Consider the following 21201-nt stretch of genomic DNA (forward strand, 5'->3'; position numbering starts at 1 on the left):
TTTCAAATTTTTAAATACTAGAAAAAAATTAGTATTTGAGCCAAGTTCTAGTATTTGGAAGGTTTCAAATATATAAAAATTACCCAAACATTTATATTTTATAAGAAAACACCGATCATATTTTTGTTCCAACTAATATTGATCTGCCTCCTCCGAAAAAGTTTGAGTCATAATTTCAGTGTCAAAATTGAGAAAAAAGAATAATTTATTTTTAATGAATTATAATTCTAACTGAAACAGTGATAAGTCGGAGTATGCGATTAATGTATTGCTGTTGTTCATATTGTTATTGATTGTTATAATTATGTTATAAGGTTATTTTTTAATGGAACATGTTCATTATAAAATGATAATACAAACTTATGAGTATTTTTAATAATTTTTAAAAATACATAGTGAAATTTCAATTTCACTCAAAAATAATTTACCAAAAAATATTTGAGAATTTGAAACCAAATGACTACCAAATTACCTTATAATTCGACTTGTTCCACGCACTCATTTGTATTTGTAATATACTGTGTAAAGAGCTGTAAGCATCATCGAAATATAATCTGGAAAATTAGCTCCAAGTGTGTTTGATACGTATCAATTTTCTCATATGTTAGATTGGTTAAGATGTTTTAAAAATATTTTATCTACAAAAATAAGTAACGCCTTTTATTTTTTATTTTTAGAGAGATTGAAAAGGACAAAACGTGTTTTAGTAATTCAAACAGTCCCTTATAATTAAAGTTGTTTTTTGCGGCCGAGTAATATCTAACAGAGAGTATTTATTAATTTTAACGACTGAAAGGTAGTCTCAACCAATCAAAACTCGACAACACTTTTGACGAAACTACTCTGGTATTTCTTAAAACCTCTCCTATCTGGGGGTTCCTTCCACTTCGCAATAACGATACATTTTTTCTTCTCATTTACCAAACACAAAGAAATACTAAACATAAACAACCTGCACCACCATTTCAATCGTCAGAAAAAAAGAAGAAATATATACACATACATACAATAAGAAAGAAGAAGAAATTAATTTTGGCAAAATGGGGAGAGGAAGAGTACAACTGAAGAGAATTGAAAACAAAATCAATCGTCAAGTCACTTTTTCAAAGAGACGATCTGGTTTGCTTAAGAAAGCTCATGAGATCTCTGTGCTTTGCGATGCTGAAGTTGGACTCATTGTTTTTTCAACTAAAGGAAAACTCTTTGAGTATTCTACCGACTCTTGGTACGTATATATATTCTATTTTTTTTTCTCTACTTCAACTATAATATATATATATATATATATATATATATTTTATTTTATTTTTCCCTTGATTTTTGATTCCCAGTCTCCGTTACTTACTTGTAGTTATTTATGTTTTTTCGTTTTTCTTGCATAAGTTTATTTTGTCTTTTTCAGATCGATCTTTTGTTTGTTTTTCTCTTCATATATCTTTCTGATTCTCTTTTTCTTTCTTTCTTTCAATTATTATATCATGTTTTTGTGTGACAAAGTACATAACATCAATATTGCATGCAATTATGCAAAGTCTATTTAAGTTTTCGAGGGTTCAATTCAACGGGACTCATTCTACTTTGAGTATTTTAATTTCTCGCCATTAAATCTAGACGGATCTATTTAAGAATACAAGAAATGAACAAAGCGGAGTATATTATTTCTTTTGTTAATGTTAATTCAATTTAGAGAGATCTTTTTGAGTACAAGAAATTAAGCTTATCTTAAACGGTACTATAATTGGCTCGGATCCATGCGCACCTTAATTATCTAACTGGACTATACGAAAATGAAGGTATGTACGTAGAACTGGAATAAGGTCATTTCACTTGTATAAAGTTAACTATGGTTATAATTAATTATAATTAATATGACACTAATATAATCTTTCTTTTATTTCTCTTTTAAGTATATCAACATCCCCAGGGCTATATGATGCTGTCGACCCAACTATTTTCGTGGTTGATTTCTTTCGGACAGCTTTCTCGTTATCTGATAATATCTTTGAGTTAAAAAACCTGACCAAAAGTCTTTTAAACTTAGCAAATGTATCATGGTCCACGTCAATGGTTCAGCCTTTCAATGTTATACTCGATGGTTGTTTATTGTATTTACTGGGTACAAGGCTGAACCCAAATAGGGCATGCACTAAAAGATACTTTAACAAGTTAGATTTCGTACTGGAGAGTATTTATAGTACAAGTGGTAAGTTAAGAGTGTTTTCGTTTAGAATTATGAAACATTCAGCTTTTTGTGATGGAGGTAAAAATCTACTTTATGCCAAAAAAGAAAAAAATCTACTAATTAATAAATGAAATGAAACAAAGATGTTATGAAAGTGTTGGTAAAAATACAAATATTACAGTTGAAAATTAGAATAAAAGAATGAAGATAATGAATCGTTGAGGTGCGGATATATCTCGCTTTTGTTAAGAAAATTCAAGCTGATTGCTGTAGAATCTTCGCAGGTCCAGCAATAATATTCATGACTTGTCTCATTTAGAATACATTAGTCCAACAACATCGAATGACTCGTACAAATTCTGAACAAGTTATTGAGTCTAAAGTTCAACGAAACGAGCACATTCCTTCGACAAAATAATATTTATCTTTTGTAGTAAATAAATTGGAAACTTATATTTTTTGTCTTTTCTCAATTTTAATTCTTTTTCCCTATACCAACTTCTCTTTTTCTAGCACAGTGCAATGCTTTCCCACACTTCTCATACTTTTTTTCTTTTCTTTTTGAACAATTTAGCTGAGTCTCTCTTTTTCTTTTTTCCTTTTTGGCAAGGACCCCTACTTGTTCATCAATCACCAATGAAATAGTACATTAGAGAGAGGACATAAAGCCTAACTTCTTGTGAATTAGATGAGGGGTGAACATGGTCACCCCTTCTCAATTATATTGTGAAGATAATCAATGTAGTTAGCTATACATGGATATTTCTACTTGCTCTATATAGTTCAATATTTGAGCATATTTCATACCAATCACCAAAAAATGCTAGATTGGAAAAGGTAGAATTTATAAGTTGTAAAAGTATAATGTATTTAACATGATTTATGATATTATATCAAAAATAAGGATATCTTCTAACTTGACTATTATATTTGGCCTTTCATATTTACCAGCAAATAACTAAGGGAAGACATTGCGTCATTACTTCTTGAATATTGTTGGTATTTCTGTGCAACCATCACTGCATCACATTTTGTCTAATATAAGGCTCTGCAGTGACTCCACAAGCTTTTGCCAAACATTACAACAAATACAGGATTTAGCGGCAACAACATTTTTACATTATTTAAATTCGAAAACAAAAGAGTAAAGTTCGAACATTTATATTATATTTAGCGGCAACAATAAATATGAGTATTTTTAACCAACAGTTTATATAAATATCGTTAAAGGCTTTAGCGACTCTGAATGTGCAGTAACATTAACTCAATTGCCGCTAAATATTTTTGAGAAAAATCTATTGCCACTAAATGTCCTATTTTTTTGGGTTTTAATGAAACGTTTATATCTTTTTTGCTATATCATTGTCACAGTAAAGATGTTCTACATGAGTCTCTTCTTTGTGAGTTTTTCAACAACATTTAGAAGGTCCATAGATCGTAAACTTAATCAATTTATTGTCAGTAGACATAATGTTAATTAAGATTTTTTTTTGGTTAAGAAAAAGGAATTTTGAAAGGGAATTTTATGAACCAACATATTTGATCTGTTAAAGATTGATTTTTAACCAATCTCATGAGGTTCCAAGCACTTTTCGTGGTAAACAAATTATCTGTCTGGTTAATTGTTCAAATAGGGAGATCTTTCTCATTATTAGAGATCTCAATATTAATCATTGTTTGTACAATCTCAATATTGGGACAGTTCTATTGATCTTGTTGGCATCCCATCACTATTTATAAGTGTAAGAATTCATCAATAGATTAAATAGCAAGGTAGTAAAATAGGTAGCAATATTGATGGTTATCAAATTTAAGTTTGAGTAAGTAGTTAGTGGTAGATATCATAACATTAATAATTATACGAGTCACACCAAAGAAAGAATAATGACCACTTTCTCATTAATGTAAGGCAGCCTCGTAGGAGACATTGGATGTAACCAGCCTTCAAAGGCGGAGGAGTAAAAAGCAACTTTCGATTCAAATTAGAGAAATGCTGAGCTTGTATACATATCAAAATAATGTACTTTAATATGATAAGTTTAAATAAAATGCACAAGCTCCATTAAGAAGTAACTTTTTATATTTATCAATTTAACAAGTATTAGAAGATACAAGTTGATCAACAGCTATTCATGTTCTTAACCTCGTTACTCAAGTTTGTGGATTGGGGGATAGGGAAATTTACATATCAAACAACTTTTTTTTTATAAGGATCTCAACATTAATTTAGGATCTCAATTTAGATGTATTAGTATTTTATTTGAACATGATATTGTTCTTATAGTTATATGATCAACTGAGTGCAAAATGTAAATAATGTGACTAACCTTTTATTTTATCTGGAGAATATAGATCATAAAAGAGGTCCCCTCATAAGGATTTTGCAATAATTATTTAGCGACAATAATAAATATGAGTATTTATAATTAAAGGATTTGACGACTTTAAATGCAATGCTATTAATTCAATTGTTACTAAATATTTTTGCAGCAATATGAAAGGAATAATTATATGTTTAAAACTATTGAATTATGTATGGAATAGCAAGATTTTGGGATCTTTCCAAAAACAATTAATCAACTTTAGACATATTATGTTGTAATTTGAGGATGATTATACTGATACAAGTTGATTTTTTCCCCCATTCAAATGGAAGTGTAAATATAAATCTATATTATAAATAGGCCTTTGAGCCTCATTTATTTTTTTTAAAAAAATATATAAATCTAAATTTTTAACAAAATTAAACAAATTTTAGGGTGAAGATCGGTTCTCACGAGAACCTTATGATTAACGGACTATCCAATCGGACCCATTATATATGAGTTGAATTACTGACTTTCTAAAATAGGATTAAATATGAATATTATTTACTAAAAAAAATGGATATCCAGATGGATAATATATATATTTATTCATTTGTATGTTTGTATAGGTAAGAAGTCTGAAAAATAAAATTTGTATGCTTGTTAGTTTCATGAGTTCTTGCTTTTCAAGAGCCTAAACTTATTTTGGCGTTCAGCTTATGTCACACCTGACTATTCTTAAATTTAGCCCATTTCTATCCGTGTTAAATATGAATGATCTGATATTTTATTCATTTTTATTCACCCCGTTTATATTCCGCTGATCCAACTCACCCGTTTGCCTTGTTACATTTTCCAACCAATATGAGACTCTAACCATTAGAACTAAGAACAATCTGTAGATATGTTTCTCACACCGGCTTAGTGCTTGCATTTATAAAATCTTTTATTATCAAATTGGATGATGTTACTTTGATTATTGGCCTCTCTCTTGTCATGTCAGCATGGAAAGGATTCTTGAAAGGTATGAAAGGTACTCATATGCTGAGAGGCAGCTTAATGCTACTGATATCGAAACCCCGGTATGCATAATTAAAGTCGTCTTTGTTAAATCTGATTATAATTTAATTTGCTTCCTAGAGGACTTGGTTTATCAAATTTTGTTGAAAACTTTTTGCAGGGGAGCTGGACTTTGGAATATGCTAAACTTAAGGCCAGACTTGACGTTTTGCAAAGAAACCAAAAGTATACATACATTTTCCCATACTACTCAAGTATAGCTAGTGTGTATCCAATTTTTCTTACTGACGTGTATATATATATATATATATATATATATGATTGTTATTTTTTAGGCATTATGCAGGAGAAGAGTTGGACTCATTGAGTATGAAAGAGCTTCAAAATCTGGAACACCAGCTCGATTCTTCTCTTAAGCATATTCGATCGCGAAAGGTATAACAACAATCATGTAGTTGTATGCATATATATATATATATGCACTTTGTTTCTGAAGACTTTTTTGTCTGTAGAACCAATTGATGCATGAATCCATTTCTGAGCTGCAAAAGAAGGTATGAAGCGTATCCTTTTAGAGAGTTTTTTATATTTTCCAATTAAGCCATCACCATTAGGTTGTGAGCCTAAGGGGTCAGGGTTGGCTTGACCCCTACCATATTTTGTTAATAAGATAAACTTACTAACTTACAATAGTAGTACTCCTTCAAGCAAGGAACTTGGGTTAACAAAGTCCTCAATCGTATTCCACCAGTAACTCGTGTGTATCATATAGAACTTTTTTCTATCCGTTCCTTATAGACTTGCTTTGTACTTGTGTCAGAAGCCATTTCATGAAGTTTAAATTAAACTAGTGTTATAATCAACAATGCAATTTTTGTAAAAGAAAAAACAGGGAAATTTTTGTATTCAAGTTGCCTAATTCTAGCTGTAACTTAATTTTTGCATGACTCAGGACAAGGCACTGCAAGAACAAAACAACAATCTTTCAAAGCAGGTAGCAATTTATTTTCTTGTAAAAATGTTTAGATCAATTTACAATTCCGGTTCCTTTTAAGAACTTCTGAGATATTGGTTGAACAGGTGAAGGAAAGGGAGAAAGAGATGGCCCAGCAGACTCCGTGGGAGCAACAGAGTCAGGGTCATCTCAATTCATCTTCATTCGTTTTGCCGCACCCCTTTAACAACCTTCACCTAGGGTATTTTCTTACCGCATCTCTTTCTTCTTTATGATCCAAATATTTTAATATTACTTTCCGTTATACTTGAATATCATCCGTACACTTATTATCTTAGCAAATTTTCTTGTATGTGCTCTCGACCCTAACTGATCATCGTGGAACCTGAATTATATGGTGGGTAATTATAATATCGGAAAAGGGTCAAAACTACTTTTCAATTATTCAAAATAGGCCAAATATATCCTTCAATTATTTTTGGGCTCAAAACTGCCCCTTCCGTCTAAATATTGGGTCACTTCTACCCTTCCTGAACTAATATGTGGCATCCTATGTGTAAATAAAAACGCCACGTGAACGTCCACCTAAGCACACTAATTTGACTAGCCCACCCACCCACCTACTAAAAGACCCCACCTACCCTTATAACCCTATTTCCTCATTTCTATCTCCATTTCTTCCCTCATTTCTTCAAGAAGCTTTGTTCACTAGTGAAGTAGCAGTTCTACTTTGGAAAGAGAATTCAGAAGTCCTTGAGTTATCCAACTTGAAATGCAAATTGCCAAAACTCCCTGTAGTTGGTAATGGAAGAGTATGCACAAAAGTAAACAAAATCCTGGTCAAATACTTACATTGGAATTGTTAAACAAAACTGGTGAGTCCAAAAGTGTAGATGGACTTAAAGAATGAGGAAAAACAAGATAAGAAGAAGGTGAAGCTGGTGATGAAGATGAAATCACTGGTAAAGAAGAATATGGAAAAGACTTGAACTTTGGTATCTCATCTTATTTCATAATTCTCTCATCACTAAACCCTCCAACCCATGAGATACTTGTGAAGGGGAGGTGGGGTCTTTTAGTGGGTGGGTTGGTGGGCTAGTCAGATTAGTGTGCTTAGGTGGACGTTCACGTGACATTTTTATTTACACATCGGATGACACATATTAGTTCGTTAAAAGAGAGGGTAGAAGTGACTCAATAGTTAGACAGGAGGGGTAGTTTTGAGTCCAAAAATAGTTGAAGGTTATATTTGGCCTAGTTCGGAGTAGTTTTGGTCCATTTTCGTTTTAATATACTTGATAAAAAATGTAAACATTTTCCCCCAAAGTACATATTTTGATAGGTCGAATCCGCCCCATCGGTGGTGCAGCTCCATTAAAGTCAAGGGTAAGTTGCACAAAAGAATTTACTAATGATAGAAATATGACTAGTCCCAAAGTATAACGAAGGATAGAAATTAAGAAATTGTATAGTATAGTACCAATTTTTTTTAATGAATGATTTGTTGGAAATTTTGGAGAGCAGGAGTATTATCAATCTCTTAAATTCTCTTTGAAGAAATGATTCTTTTTTATTTCATTCAACGTTTCTCACATAAAACAGATATAGTGCCTTGTAGGACTTCTTTTAATTAAGCACGTACCTAATTTAGTGTATGTAACTTTTGCTCTTATCCTAATTTTTCTAATGATTGATTTAACCTCTGATTAAAAAGATAAAGTTTTTTAATTTGTTGGAGAGATCACTAACTAGGCATTTGATTGCCCGCAAAAAAATTGCAGGGAAGCATACCCAACTGCAGGAGACAATGGAGAAGTTGAAGGATCGTCGCGGCAGCAACAACAAAACAGTACTTCTGTGATGCCGCCATGGATGCTTCGCCATCTCAACGGCTAAAACTTATGAAGTATAAGCAAGCGGACAAAATTATGCTATGTTTTGTTATCTACTAATTAGATTGTATATGTACTGTGTACATATATATATGTTGCGTATTAGACAAACACAACTTTCAAATCTAGTTAATTAATTGTGTATTGTGACATTGTGTATATATATGGCTGCTGTGTAACAATATGCAGAATATAATTAATGTAGTACTATATCATCCTCACTTTGGATATTTTGTCTTTCACTTTCTACTACCAGTAATATTTATTGCTCATATTTACTTCCTGTCATTTTAGTGACGAGAATGTGGATTTAATTATTTAATCCAAGTATTATATTAGTAATATGTCAATTAGATTCTTACATATATATTTATAATTTTATATACATAGTACTGATTATTAATTTTTTCTTGCCTTTATCAGTGGTACATTTCTTGCCAGATTGCTTCTCAAGAATCGAAATAGATTTTCCGTTTTCGACAGCAACATATTAATTAGCATATAATGTGTGCGTGCACGTCGATAGTTAGGATATATAAATTTAAAAAGGGCCTTCATTAATTCCTCAAAAAAGACCACAGATGTTGGACATGAGCTTAATTCAAGAAAACTTTCTTTTTGAACCCTATTACGGAGGAAGATGAGTTTAAAATTACTTTCATGATGAATAGTTATAATAGAAGAGGAGGGCATGTACATATTTTCTTCTTCATTTGTGTTAAGAGTCCTTTCGTTATGATGGAATAGAAAACTGGAGAATTTTATTTATTGGTGGATAAGAAATCACAAACATAATGATTTCTGGTTCATTATTAGTATTCCAATTAGGCTTTTGTTTTTATATTGGATTTCTAGGGTCAGTAATAGGAGGAACATATTCATTTTAGCCATGAAAGGCGCAAGAATTTTCATGCTTCCAGAATATTTACTAATCGAAATATTGACTATTAAGTGATTATCATAAATACATTGACTCTACAAAGTATTTTGTCCAAAATGGATCGTGGCCAATTATCACCTCTACTTTAGTCCTAATTAATTCACTTAAGACTTCTTGGAGCAGCGGAGAAAAGTTGATTATTCATGAAAATGAAATTTATGTGATCAACAATTCATCATCATATCTTCGATGGGAATAAGGACAAAAAAACATTTTCTATTTGCATAGAATTTTAGTTTAGTATATTGTCGGTGTAAATAATTTTTTACACTCTCAAATTATTCAAAAAATATTTACAGATAAGTCAATTTTATTAAAATATAAGATTATCTAAAATCTTGAAAATAAAATATGTTAATGTACGCATATAGTATTCCCACAACATATTCTATTTCACTATATTGTATTTCAGCTTTGAATATTAGAATATTCCACTAGCCAAATTGAGAGTCTAATTAATTTTACAATTTTCTTTAAAAATGGGTGGGTGGGGGTTGGGGCATTTAGGTATTTGACACAAAGAAGACAATGAGAAATGCATGCAAGTCATGATTGAAACAGTAGATAATGGAATTTTGCCAAATTGCAAGAACCAAATTTCCTAATCGAAACAAAAAACACAATTATTTTAGGCTTATGTGGTCGGAGAGTAACAAGTTGACAATGTTGTTTGAACTAAGACTACAATTTCTTAGAAAAAGAGAATGAACACTATTTAATACTCCTAAAATACAGCTTGCAAATAAAGTTGACTTTTTTGTGTGTGTGAAAAAATCAACAGATTGATTAAGTTATCTTTATACGTGGGGCTCTACCAAATTCCATACGAGTACGTGGCATTAGATTTGGACTTTAAAATAGTTCCTTATAAATTTGGAATAAGGGGAATTGAACAGAAAATGTTTAATTATGTTCCTAAATCAATATCCACCGATTTGTACATAATAAAAAAATAGAGAAAAAAATAATGAATTGTAATCTTGTGATTCCAACCACAAATCTTGCCCACGTTTAGATCTTAAAGCCTCGAATAAACAGCCCTTCACGTTAGAATTTTCCTTCCAACACCTAACATTACAAAAGATTCGTCAAAAATTCGAACACCATTAAATTTAATAATTTGAAAAAAAATATATGAACTTTTGTCACACAAACATTATAGTATCTTGCTTTGTAATCTAGTGACATTTTTATTTCAGAAATTGTTATCATTCCACTCAGTGGCGTAGCCACATATAATGAAGAATGGTAAGTTGAACACCCTTCATCGAAAAATTATATTATATATAGAAAATTGTATAAAGTATATAGGTTAAAAATTACTTTTTATTCGTAATATACTAAATTTTAAACACCCTTAACAAAATTTCTTACTCCACTACGCTACGTGTAATATGCCATAGGCTATGAATGGATCCCTATTTCTTTCATATTTTGGAATAAATGGCTAGCAAAAATGTTAGCACTACTACTTAACTCATTGACATTTAATTCAACAATTAGTCAGTATGGGTCTACTAAAACTTCATGCTAAGCACGTCAAAGCACCAAGAGCCCCACATTCCGCCACTTTAGAAAATCCAAGACACAAGAAAATGATTGGCATGACATATAAGCCACTACATATATAAGTTCACACCTTTCTCTCCTTTCCGTTCTCTAACATATTGCCAATCACATATAGAAATTGGTACTCTTCCAATAAAAACACCACCAATTGCTAATTTATTTGTGGAACAAAGTTAGTTATATCAAACATGATGCGTGTCCGTGTAAAATTACCAGGATTCTGTATGAATCGAACTGCAGTCCATGTTCGATCCCGTAATTCCCCTTCTCAGCTGTACAAGAAGGCGCTTGATTTGATCAAATCCGATGATAACAAGTCTGAATTTTCCAGCAAAAACAGCATTGAGATGAACTACAACACCGATGAATCTAAGACAGATTCTGAAAATGGGATTAATAATAGAGTCATGCTTGTGGTTGATACTAGCCTTGAAGCCAAAGGTGCTTTGCAATGGGCACTTACACATACTGTTCAAAGCCAGGACACTATTATTCTTCTCTCTGTAATCAACCCCTCTCATCAAGGTTAAACTTTTACTCCCTCGTCTTATTTCTTTTCTAGTTTGTTTTAAAAAAAAATATCACTTTTTATATTTAATAATTCTTTAACTCGACAGTTCACATGACATGTTTAAGATTATAAGATTCAAAAGTCTTTATTATTATTACGTTTTTAAATATCATGTTTAATCAAATTAAAACACATGAAATGAAACAAGGAGAGTAGTGCTCTTTATTTTAACCAAGAATCACCATATTTCCTTCATTACTTATGTCCTTTTTTTTTTTTTACTTGTGTAGGTGAAAATGAGAATAGTGAAATTAATCAGAGAGCCTATGAACTTCTTTACTCCATGAAAACTATGTGCCAAACAAAGAGACCAGGGGTAAGTACTGAGATTGCTCTGCATTTGAATTTGATTGATAGGTCAATGAAGCTATTATAATACTATTGTTTTCACCTAATAATGCTGTAGAAAGTCCAAATGACCAAGTTAGATTATTGAATGGGAGAAAAGTTAAATATAGAGTATAGTGTCAGTCCAAATATTGTCCGTACCAAATCCATGGAAAGTTACCAATAAATATAACTAAAAAAGTGCTGTCGAGTATTTCTGGTTGGCCTAACTAAGCCAACTGGCCAGGTATTGGTAAAAGAATCTTCTTCTCTAGGCAATACTTCAACATGACAAGTAAATTAACACTAGTTACACTCCTACTTTTTTGGCTTCATGCTAGCGTATGTCTCATTATTTAGTTATCCAATTGTTTGTATGTGTGAGAGAGAAGTGTCATCAACAAAATGCATTTGATTTCAATATGGATGTTAATTGAAGACGAAATCAAAATTTAAAGTTAATAAGAAAAGTCTTGGGTAACACCAATATCTTGTTTATGGAAAGATCCACGAGAGGGGTTGAGTGGCCCGGATCGAAGTCATGATCAACATAACACCTGCTTGGTTGACTTATAGTTAAGAAATAAAGTTGTGTCCTTATTATCGGTTATAGATTTTGACATGATAATAAATATTTGATCTTACTAAGTGGTATCAGACTCAAGGTCATGAATTTGACTCCCAAGCATGAGGTAGGTGTTAGGGGGGGATTCTTGTAACACCAATATCCTGTCTATGCCATAGGCAAGTCTCACAAAAGGCTAGAGTGGTCCAAGTCGGAGTCATGATTGAACATGGTGTTAGCTTTAGGGCATTCTCGAGATGCTCTTCCTGTGTCCCAAGAGTGAATTCATTCAAAGGGCTTCTTTTGTATATGCATATCTGATTCAGAGTCGAAAGCAATTCAGTTGGACCCATAAAACCAACCCTAAATCCGCCTCATTTTTTAATTGTGATGATTTGTGTGTTAACAGGTACAAGTGGAGATTGTAGTGCAAGAAGGGAAAGAAAAAGGCCCTGCAATTGTAGAAGCAGCCAAGCAGAGAAAGGTGTCATTACTGGTATTGGGACAAAGAAAAAGATCAATAATGTGGCGCCTACGCAGGATATGGTCTGGGAAAAATTCGAAAAACAGAGTAGTCGAACACTGTATTCAGAATGCGAAGTGCTTGACAATTGCAGTAAGAAGGAAGAGCAGGAAGTATGGAGGATATCTCATTACAACTAAACGTCACAAGGATTTTTGGCTCTTAGCTTAATCCTTTTGTTTTTGATCATTCATTGTTTGGATTTATAATACTAAAGAAACATTTCGGTTTTCTTTCTGTTGTAATCTGCACGAAACAAGTAGCCACTTCCCTCATTAGGAAATGAATTGTACAAATTAAAGCACAAAATGAGAGGAGTTAATTTCATTGGACATGAATGTTGTCTATTGTTGGGCTAAATAAATCCAAAAATACTCTTGACATATTGTCCGCTTTGGAGCAAGTCACGATTTTTCTTAAAACGCCTCACAACATTAAAAAATTGTACACATTATATGTAGTTTCTCAATTTTGATATTGTTCGCACACCCAATATCTATTATTTCGCACACCCTTATCAGAACTTTTTCCATCTTCATTACTCGAATTCGAGAAATCTGATTAATAAGGAGAAACTCTATACATCCATGATCCATCAGAACTCGGTGATATCTACTCAGAAATCAAAATAAGCTGATTTTGATAATACGATAAAAGTACTATTCGTTGAAGTGGTATACTATTAACTTTCTTACGGGATGTAACTCCGATGCCACTTAATGGCGGTAGACAAGCAGATACGGAAGAAAATTTTATTAGGTTGACAAATAGCATAAAAAGGGCAGCCCGGTGCACTAAAGCTCCCGCTATGCGCGAGGTCCGGGGAAGGGCCTGACCACAAGGGTCTATTGTACGCAGCCTTGCCTTGCATTTCTGCCAGAGGCTGTTTCCAAGTCCGGAATATGAATCCTTTTTATTAATGATAGAATTATTTAAAACATAGCAGAATGATTACAGAGGATTCATAACCAACTCTAGTACTGTTTTGGAAGTAATATTTAGGTACATGTCCAAGTCAAGTTGCTATTTGCTATCAAAATTCAAAACAACAAAATTTATGTTCATTTACCTAAGTTGCCCTCTGAAGCTATATATCAACCTACTATTAGCAAGTACGGCATATGAAAGACACTAATTACATACGCTTGGCTTCATCATTCGACTAAAATTGATAGTACTAAACTTTTGATGTTGGGTGTTTTGCTGTCGTTGGTCTCGGTGGTTTATGTGCTATCTATCGCATACACTTTCTATGTGGATCTGAGAATCAATAAGAAAATAAGTGCTAAGTTTTTTATTAGTGAATAAATTGAAAAAAGAAAAAAGATCTTTCTCGCTCAGCACCTGAAGGACATATGTTCAGCTTCAACAAATCAGATTTTTGGTGAGGAAATGACATTTGAACTTAAACAACTAGAGAAAACGATTTAATTGAGCGGAAGATGTTGTATTGTTCCAATAGGTAAGCAAGGTACAAATACAATACATTAGTTGGTGCTAAATTAGGAAAGAAAATAAAGGACGATTTCTACAATGGATCTGATTAGACTTATATTGGCATGCGTCTAGAATAGTCCATGTGCCAGTTCCAATACAATTAGTACTCGCTCTATCTTAATATACGTGAATATATTTGATTAGGTATAAAATTTAAGAGAAAAAAATGTTTGAAATTTATAATCTAAAATAATCTATGAAAAAATTTAAAATTAAATAATTATTAAATATAAAACAATATCATTTTTTTGACCGACTAAAATAAAAGAGGGTCACGGAGTGAGTAGATAATGTTTGATAAGTATCATTCAATTTTTACACAACCTTGATAAAAATCTTTAATTCATCAACTATTCTCATCCCTTTTAATTTTGATGTAATACATCCTTCTTTTCAATTTGCCATTTTAATAGTATTTTCTTTCATGAGTTGACATAAGTCTGAACTCTCAGCACAAGGATGATGGTGGAGATGTTGTAAAGGTTTTCACTAAACACAGCGGCACATGCTGGCCCTGCGCTCCTTTATTAAATTTGTTCAATTGCCTCCTACATGAGCAAAAAATAGATCCTCCCCCCATCTCGTTATTTTCTTCCTAAAAGAGGCTTGTCATCTTCATCCAATCTTCTATGCTATACTCTTTTAAGCTGCTTGAATCTCATTGAGGCTTGATAAAAAGTTCATTTTTTACGCCTTGGCCAAGACCATTTTGCCATCCGTCATTGTTTAAGCTCATTCTGCATTCCATCGTATTGATTGATTGAATCTGACCCAATGGGTTTGCTGCAATATTCGTGATTCTTGATTGAAATTAAGGGACGGGTTTTCTTTCAATTCTTGATTTTGGGGGTCTCAGATTTGGGCGTTTCTTGTTGTGGATTCAATATCGGGGATAGGCTGTTTTCATTCTTGTTTTGACGGTGAATTGTGGAAGATAAAGGTATAAGATGCGGCGGCGGGCGGCCGATCATCGGCGCCCGGTTCGAAGGAGGCTATCTTGTTGGATCTGGTCGCTTCTTGGAATATTTTCAATTGTAGGTTTCGTTTTGTTTGTAGTTCATCATCATCATGACCACGAGGATCACGTAGAACAACCTATTTCGGTAGGCCTCCAAATCCAGACCCAGATCATTCATTGCTTCTCGTAAATTTTATTGCTTTCCTAATCACACTAGTTCTATCTTAATGAACTTGCTTTTTGATAAAGTAGAAATCCTCTTTCTTCCTTTCCCATTCCTGGGAGTTTTCTGATCTGAGAATGTGCTATTTTTCATACTACTACTCGTAGTATTATTTTTGTTACTATTGTTATTTCTTGTACTTTGATTATTGTATTATCTTGTTGTAGATACCGTTCAACATGCTTTGTTATGCTTTCACATCTATTACTTCTTTTCATGGATTGCCTTGATTTGTTTTTTCTTGAATCATCTATCGGAAACAACCTCTCTTCCTCTGAGATAGGGGTAAGGTTCATGCACACTGTAGCCTCCCCATACCACAAAGGTGGGACTACTCTGGGTATGTTGTAATTGTTTCGCAAATTGTCTAAGGTTTTTAACATTACTGATTTCTAGGATGGTAAATCTGTCTAAATTTTTAACAAATTGTCTAAGTTTTCTAGGATGGTAAATCGGCAATTAGTTTTCATGTTTTGGTTCTTCTAAGTGATACTTGTCTCTTAAAAGTTTAAGTGCGATGACATTCTTTTAACTTCAGCTCCTAGTAATGAAATTTTGTGGAGCTCATTTTGCTTTCATTACCCTAAGCTGGAATGTAGAACATGTGGATCACTTGTATATTGTTTTGTTCAGAGAAGATTTGTCCATTTTGATATTGCATAGGAGGGAATAAATAGAGGTGTTCAATCTATGCTTGTTGAATTTTGTACTTATCATGCGCTAAATTTAACATCTTCTGGGCTTTGGTAATCAACTCAATGTTATGAGCAGTCTGTGCTTTCCTTAAATACTCAGAACTATGTCACATCGAACTCTAATTATTCTCTATTATATGTGCCTGTGGGGGACTGAACGTTCTGTATTCTCAATAGTGTTTGTCAATAATTTACTTGTTGTCTCTTCTGATCTTTCTGGCTGGTGGTTTGCTTGTGTCCCTGGTGACTTTTGATCTTCTTGATTGTGCTAATTATTTTGAGGAAATTGTTGCTTCAGATCCTGTGCACCTATCTACCACTGCGGCTGTGCATTACACACAGCTCATCCTTACCTCTACCTATACCTAGTTTTGCTTCCTATTTTCTACCATTCTCCTTTCTCCCTTCCTCTAGAATGACAACAATCTAGTTGTTACCTTCTCAAAAAAAAAAAAAAAAGAATGGCAACAATCCACCCCCAACTTCTTATTTCCCATCACACCAGCTAGAGGTTCCTGCTCCCATCATAGCCACAGTTTCTTCTTCTTAATTTTCCTCTTGTTACCATTTTTTATTTTTCTGAACACCCGCTTCCTGGAACAAGCATTTCACCACCAACTTCAACTTCAACTTCTACCTTGACTGGCACATGGAGAGAATATATCTGTCTGACATGCTTACTATGACAGTCTATCTTACAAAACCAACACAAAAGTATTGATGGTAGAAGCGTTATAAATTTATAATAGTTTTTTTTATTTGTGTGTGTGTGGCTTGTTTAGATTACTCTACCTAAATAATAGACTTGGTGCACTTCACTAAGGGAAAAGTCCAACACGGGAAACCATATCCTGGCTTTTCCATCTTTTAGGAATAAACGTGGGAAAAGTATGTATACAGAAAAGTAAACATGTTCCACAAGAAGCATACACAGTGGATCAAAATTATTTTTATGTAAATCAACACCAGTTCATGATTAACTAAAGAATGAAATAGGACCTGTTTTGGGTCAGAGGAAGTAAATAAAGTGTCAACCCCATTCAGTAATTCGTACCTCATTATGAGATTTAGCCCATGTTCCTATTACTTAGCTTCGTAAGTGATAAAGCTAGATTGATCTTTCCACTTCGCTCCACTTGCTTCTTTCTAGCCATTTTTACCTATTGCTATTTTTAATTCTTTTTGATAATTTCTCAAGACAAATATATATGTCCGTTTGTTAGCAATTTTAGTTCTTTTAATGTTAAACTATGCAGAAGCATAGAATGTGCGATGAGTCCTTGTAGTTGGCACATCTGTTTGAGTTGACAGGTTCTTCCAAGTCTTGTACTGAGAATCTTTCCTGGCACAGTAATATCCATCTAATTCATTACATGGTTTAAGAGAAAGGACTTAACAATGTGCAAAAGTAACTCAAACTATTTTAAGGTCTTTTTGAAGTTGCATTCTATAAAAAAAGAATTGCAATTATGGATTAGTATGTAAAACTGTGTAATTATTAACTAACCCCCTTTTTCGTGATCTGGCTTAATGAGAATTGCAATCTCATTTACCTATACTTTTGTATGGTTGGTTGGTTGTATTTGCCAATATATTTGATTGTACAGATATAGTTAACCTTCAGCGGATAAATTGGCTGAGTTCCATCTTTTTTATTTTACCTCTTTAAGTACTTTGATTATCACAACTGGCTTAATTTTTTTCGTTGTTCCAGGAAAGAGAGTCTAGGAATGAGCAGGTTGTGCATGAGCGTATGAATCTCACACAAGAGATGTTAAGTGTTAATTCATATGCCAGACAATTAGCAGAGCAAACAACACTGGCCAAAGCTTACATCATTATAGCAAAAGAGCACAACAACCTTCATCTTGCGTGGGAGCTAAGTACAAAGATAAGAAGTTGTCAACTTTTACTCTCAAAGGCTGCAATGAGAGACGAGCCCATTTCTCTAGATGAAGCTGAGCCAAACATAAGAAGTCTATCTTCTCTCATCCTTAAGGCACAGGATGCCCATTATGATATTGCTACCACTATGATGACAATGAAATCACATATTCAAGCACTTGAAGAACGTGCCAATGCTGCATCTGTTCAAAGTATGATGTTCGGACAGCTAACAGCTGAGTCTCTGCCAAAGAACCTGCACTGCCTAGAAATCAAGCTCATGGCTGATTGGCTTACAAAAAAGTCACTGCAGGATTTTGCTGATGAGAGGAGAAACTCACCTCGTTTAGTAGACAATAACCTGTATCACTTTTGCATATTTTCAGATAATCTGTTGGCAGTTTCAGTCGTTATCAACTCAACCGTGGCCAATGCTGATCACCCTAAGCAGCTAGTTTTCCATATCGTAACAGATTCAATACACTATGGAGTGATGCTGGCTTGGTTCCTGAACAATGACTTCAAAGGTTCTACAGTAGAAGTACAGAATATTGACAACTTCACTTGGTTGAATTCGTCTTTTTCACCTGCTGTAAAGCAGCTAATGGCGACAGACTCCAGGAAGTATTATTTTGACGGATCTCAAGATACAGGTGTTGAGCCAAAGTTCCGGAATCCAAAATATATATATTTGTTGAATCACCTTCGATTTTACATCCCTGAGATATACCCCCAGTTGGAGAAGATTGTTTTCCTTGATGATGATGTTGTAGTTCAGAAGGATCTGACACCTCTCTTTTCGCTGGATTTGCATGGAAATGTGAATGGAGCAGTAGAAACTTGTCTTGAAGCTTTTCATCGTTATTACAAGTATCTCAATTTTTCAAATCCACTCATCAGCTCCAAGTTTGATCCCCAGGCCTGTGGATGGGCATTTGGTATGAATGTTTTTGATTTGATTGCTTGGAGGAAAGCAAATGTTACTGCCCGATATCATTATTGGATAGAACAAAATGCTGATAGGACTATTTGGAAGCTAGGAACCCTTCCACCTGGACTATTAGCTTTTTATGGAATGACGGAGCCACTTGATCGGAGGTGGCATGTGTTGGGATTAGGTTATGACGTGAATGTTGACAATCGCCTGATAGAGAGTGCAGCAGTGATTCACTTCAATGGAAACATGAAGCCATGGCTCAAGTTACGCATTAACAGGTATAGGCCTTTGTGGGAACGATATGTAAATCATACGCACCCCCACCTTCAGGATTGTGCTACACATTGAAACGCTATACTTTTCAAGTATGATTACATATCAATCCCATCATTGTAGAGTTAGAAATAGACAATTTTGCCCTATTAAGGATTCTTCCCTAGTCTTCTTTCTTATCAGTTTAGTAGTGTGAAAAAGGAAACTGATATTATACACTGGAACAAGCATGCATTAAGATAAAGGATTTAGGGGAATCACTTTTGGTTTAGAGGTTTTCTCTGTCTCTACAAATGATAGAACAAATTTTTCTAGCAATTTTTGTAATAATCTTGTTCCTTTGATCACATCTAGGTAGATATTTGTCTTTGCATTTTTTGTTGTTCTGTACGCGGATCGAATTATTTTAGTTGCTGTAACATACAACTACTGCAACATATGTAAGTGATTTATACTGATGATATGATGCATCAGGGCGACTGGTATGTTTTTCTTTGACGTACATTTTTACTCCTTTGGTACTTTTGTTACTTCATTACTTCGATTTTAGCATAGAACAGTGGCAAGCTTTGCAGGAAATGGCCATTGATGCTTCTCCAGTCCATATGTTTCAGCACTAGCTAGGTGACTATAGTTTCAAACGTTGAGGTTTTTGAACAATATATCACAATCCTTTGATGTTCATATGTACGTCCATTCATGCCAATATTAGAACACAAGCCCCAAAGGCCAAAACTATGAAATTGAAAAAGAAACCTGGCTCTTCTAGTAGGAAATTAGACTGTATATCTTGTTGAGGGAAATAAGTAAGAAATTGAAAGATCCTACCGGGTTTGGTCATGTCACATTCCAACAAGCCAAGTTGATCGCTGCGAATCAATTCTTCTGTAAAATAAGAATATGATATTCATCCATTAAAATCATAAATTAATAATTAAAAAAATGGACAACCAATCAGAACTAAAGTAGCAAAATAATTGCTACTGTTCACGTCATATGAGAGCATATAGAACTCAATTGCCACTCACCATCAACCGTGATATAGACAAGTGACGAATAGAGCCGTCAAAATAGGCTTGATCCGTGAAGTCGGTCCAATCTAATTCTTGAATTAAGTGAGGTTGGGTTAATTTTTTTTAGCCCATTTAGGAACGAGACTTTTTAATCCAACCTCATTTGGCTCGCCAGCCTCATAGGTTCAACCTGCGAGCCTCATAGGACAGCCCTCAGGTCGTGAATTTTGTTATATATATATTTTAAGTAGTATTTTATTTTGCCAAATCTTCATCAACTAGGCAATCGAAGTTATTATAACTATGAATCTTTGACCTCTTTTACTTTTGTCTTTATGCCTAATTTTTTATTTCTCCTTTCTTGTCTAGTTTATGAAAAAAATGATCATATAATGTATGTTGTTCTGATGAATCCTATGAATGTTGATTATTGTATCTTGCCTATTCTGCTGTTTTGTAAGTATTCCACTAAAGTGTGTCATTTGTGGTTTTGTAAGTATCCACTAAAGTGTGTCATGGACATGTAAATTTTGATGTATTGGTGTTGCGTTCATCAATGTTCGATAGTCTTTTTAAGAAATCAATATTGTCCATCTCTTGATTGAAGGTCCAACCCGTAGCCCGCTTAGGCCTGAGTTGGACTGCTATTTTATAGGTCCTTTAATTAAAAGGGTCAACCCATTCTAATCCATTTAACTTGTTAGCCCTTTAGGATTGATTTGGATTGGATCAGCCTATTCTGACAACTCTAGTGACAAAGAAGTTGAAAGAGGCGCAAAACAAAAAAGCACCCTCAAAGTCCCACATTTTCCGTAGGTATATTATACACTACTAGTATTCATACCCAAGCGAAGCGCGGTCATTATAAATT

At 33.5% G+C, this 21201-nt stretch overlaps 3 protein-coding genes across 3 annotated transcripts; all 3 read left to right on the forward strand.

The window, feature by feature from the left end:
• Positions 1 to 821: 821 nt before the first annotated feature.
• On the forward strand, positions 822 to 8633 carry LOC129894346 (agamous-like MADS-box protein AGL8 homolog). The gene is made up of 8 exons (XM_055970000.1): positions 822 to 1225; positions 5492 to 5570; positions 5669 to 5733; positions 5844 to 5943; positions 6021 to 6062; positions 6461 to 6502; positions 6589 to 6704; positions 8245 to 8633. The coding sequence occupies exons 1-8, from the start codon at positions 1041 to 1043 to the stop codon at positions 8357 to 8359; spliced, it is 744 nt and encodes a 247-aa protein (XP_055825975.1). The 5' UTR covers positions 822 to 1040; the 3' UTR covers positions 8360 to 8633.
• A 2329-nt stretch (positions 8634 to 10962) lies between these two features.
• LOC129895452 (uncharacterized) lies at positions 10963 to 13182 on the forward strand. Its single transcript, XM_055971174.1, has 3 exons — positions 10963 to 11389; positions 11666 to 11751; positions 12737 to 13182. The coding sequence occupies exons 1-3, from the start codon at positions 11053 to 11055 to the stop codon at positions 13019 to 13021; spliced, it is 708 nt and encodes a 235-aa protein (XP_055827149.1). The 5' UTR covers positions 10963 to 11052; the 3' UTR covers positions 13022 to 13182.
• A 1485-nt stretch (positions 13183 to 14667) lies between these two features.
• Positions 14668 to 19778, forward strand: LOC129895242 (hexosyltransferase GAUT11). The gene is made up of 2 exons (XM_055970925.1): positions 14668 to 15450; positions 17938 to 19778. Exons 1-2 carry the CDS (start codon positions 15295 to 15297, stop codon positions 19390 to 19392), a joined length of 1611 nt encoding a protein of 536 aa, XP_055826900.1. The 5' UTR covers positions 14668 to 15294; the 3' UTR covers positions 19393 to 19778.
• Positions 19779 to 21201: the final 1423 nt, after the last annotated feature.

The sequence above is a fragment of the Solanum dulcamara genome, chromosome 7 (assembly GCF_947179165.1).
Source record: "Solanum dulcamara chromosome 7, daSolDulc1.2, whole genome shotgun sequence".
Lineage (NCBI taxonomy): Eukaryota > Viridiplantae > Streptophyta > Magnoliopsida > Solanales > Solanaceae > Solanum > Solanum dulcamara.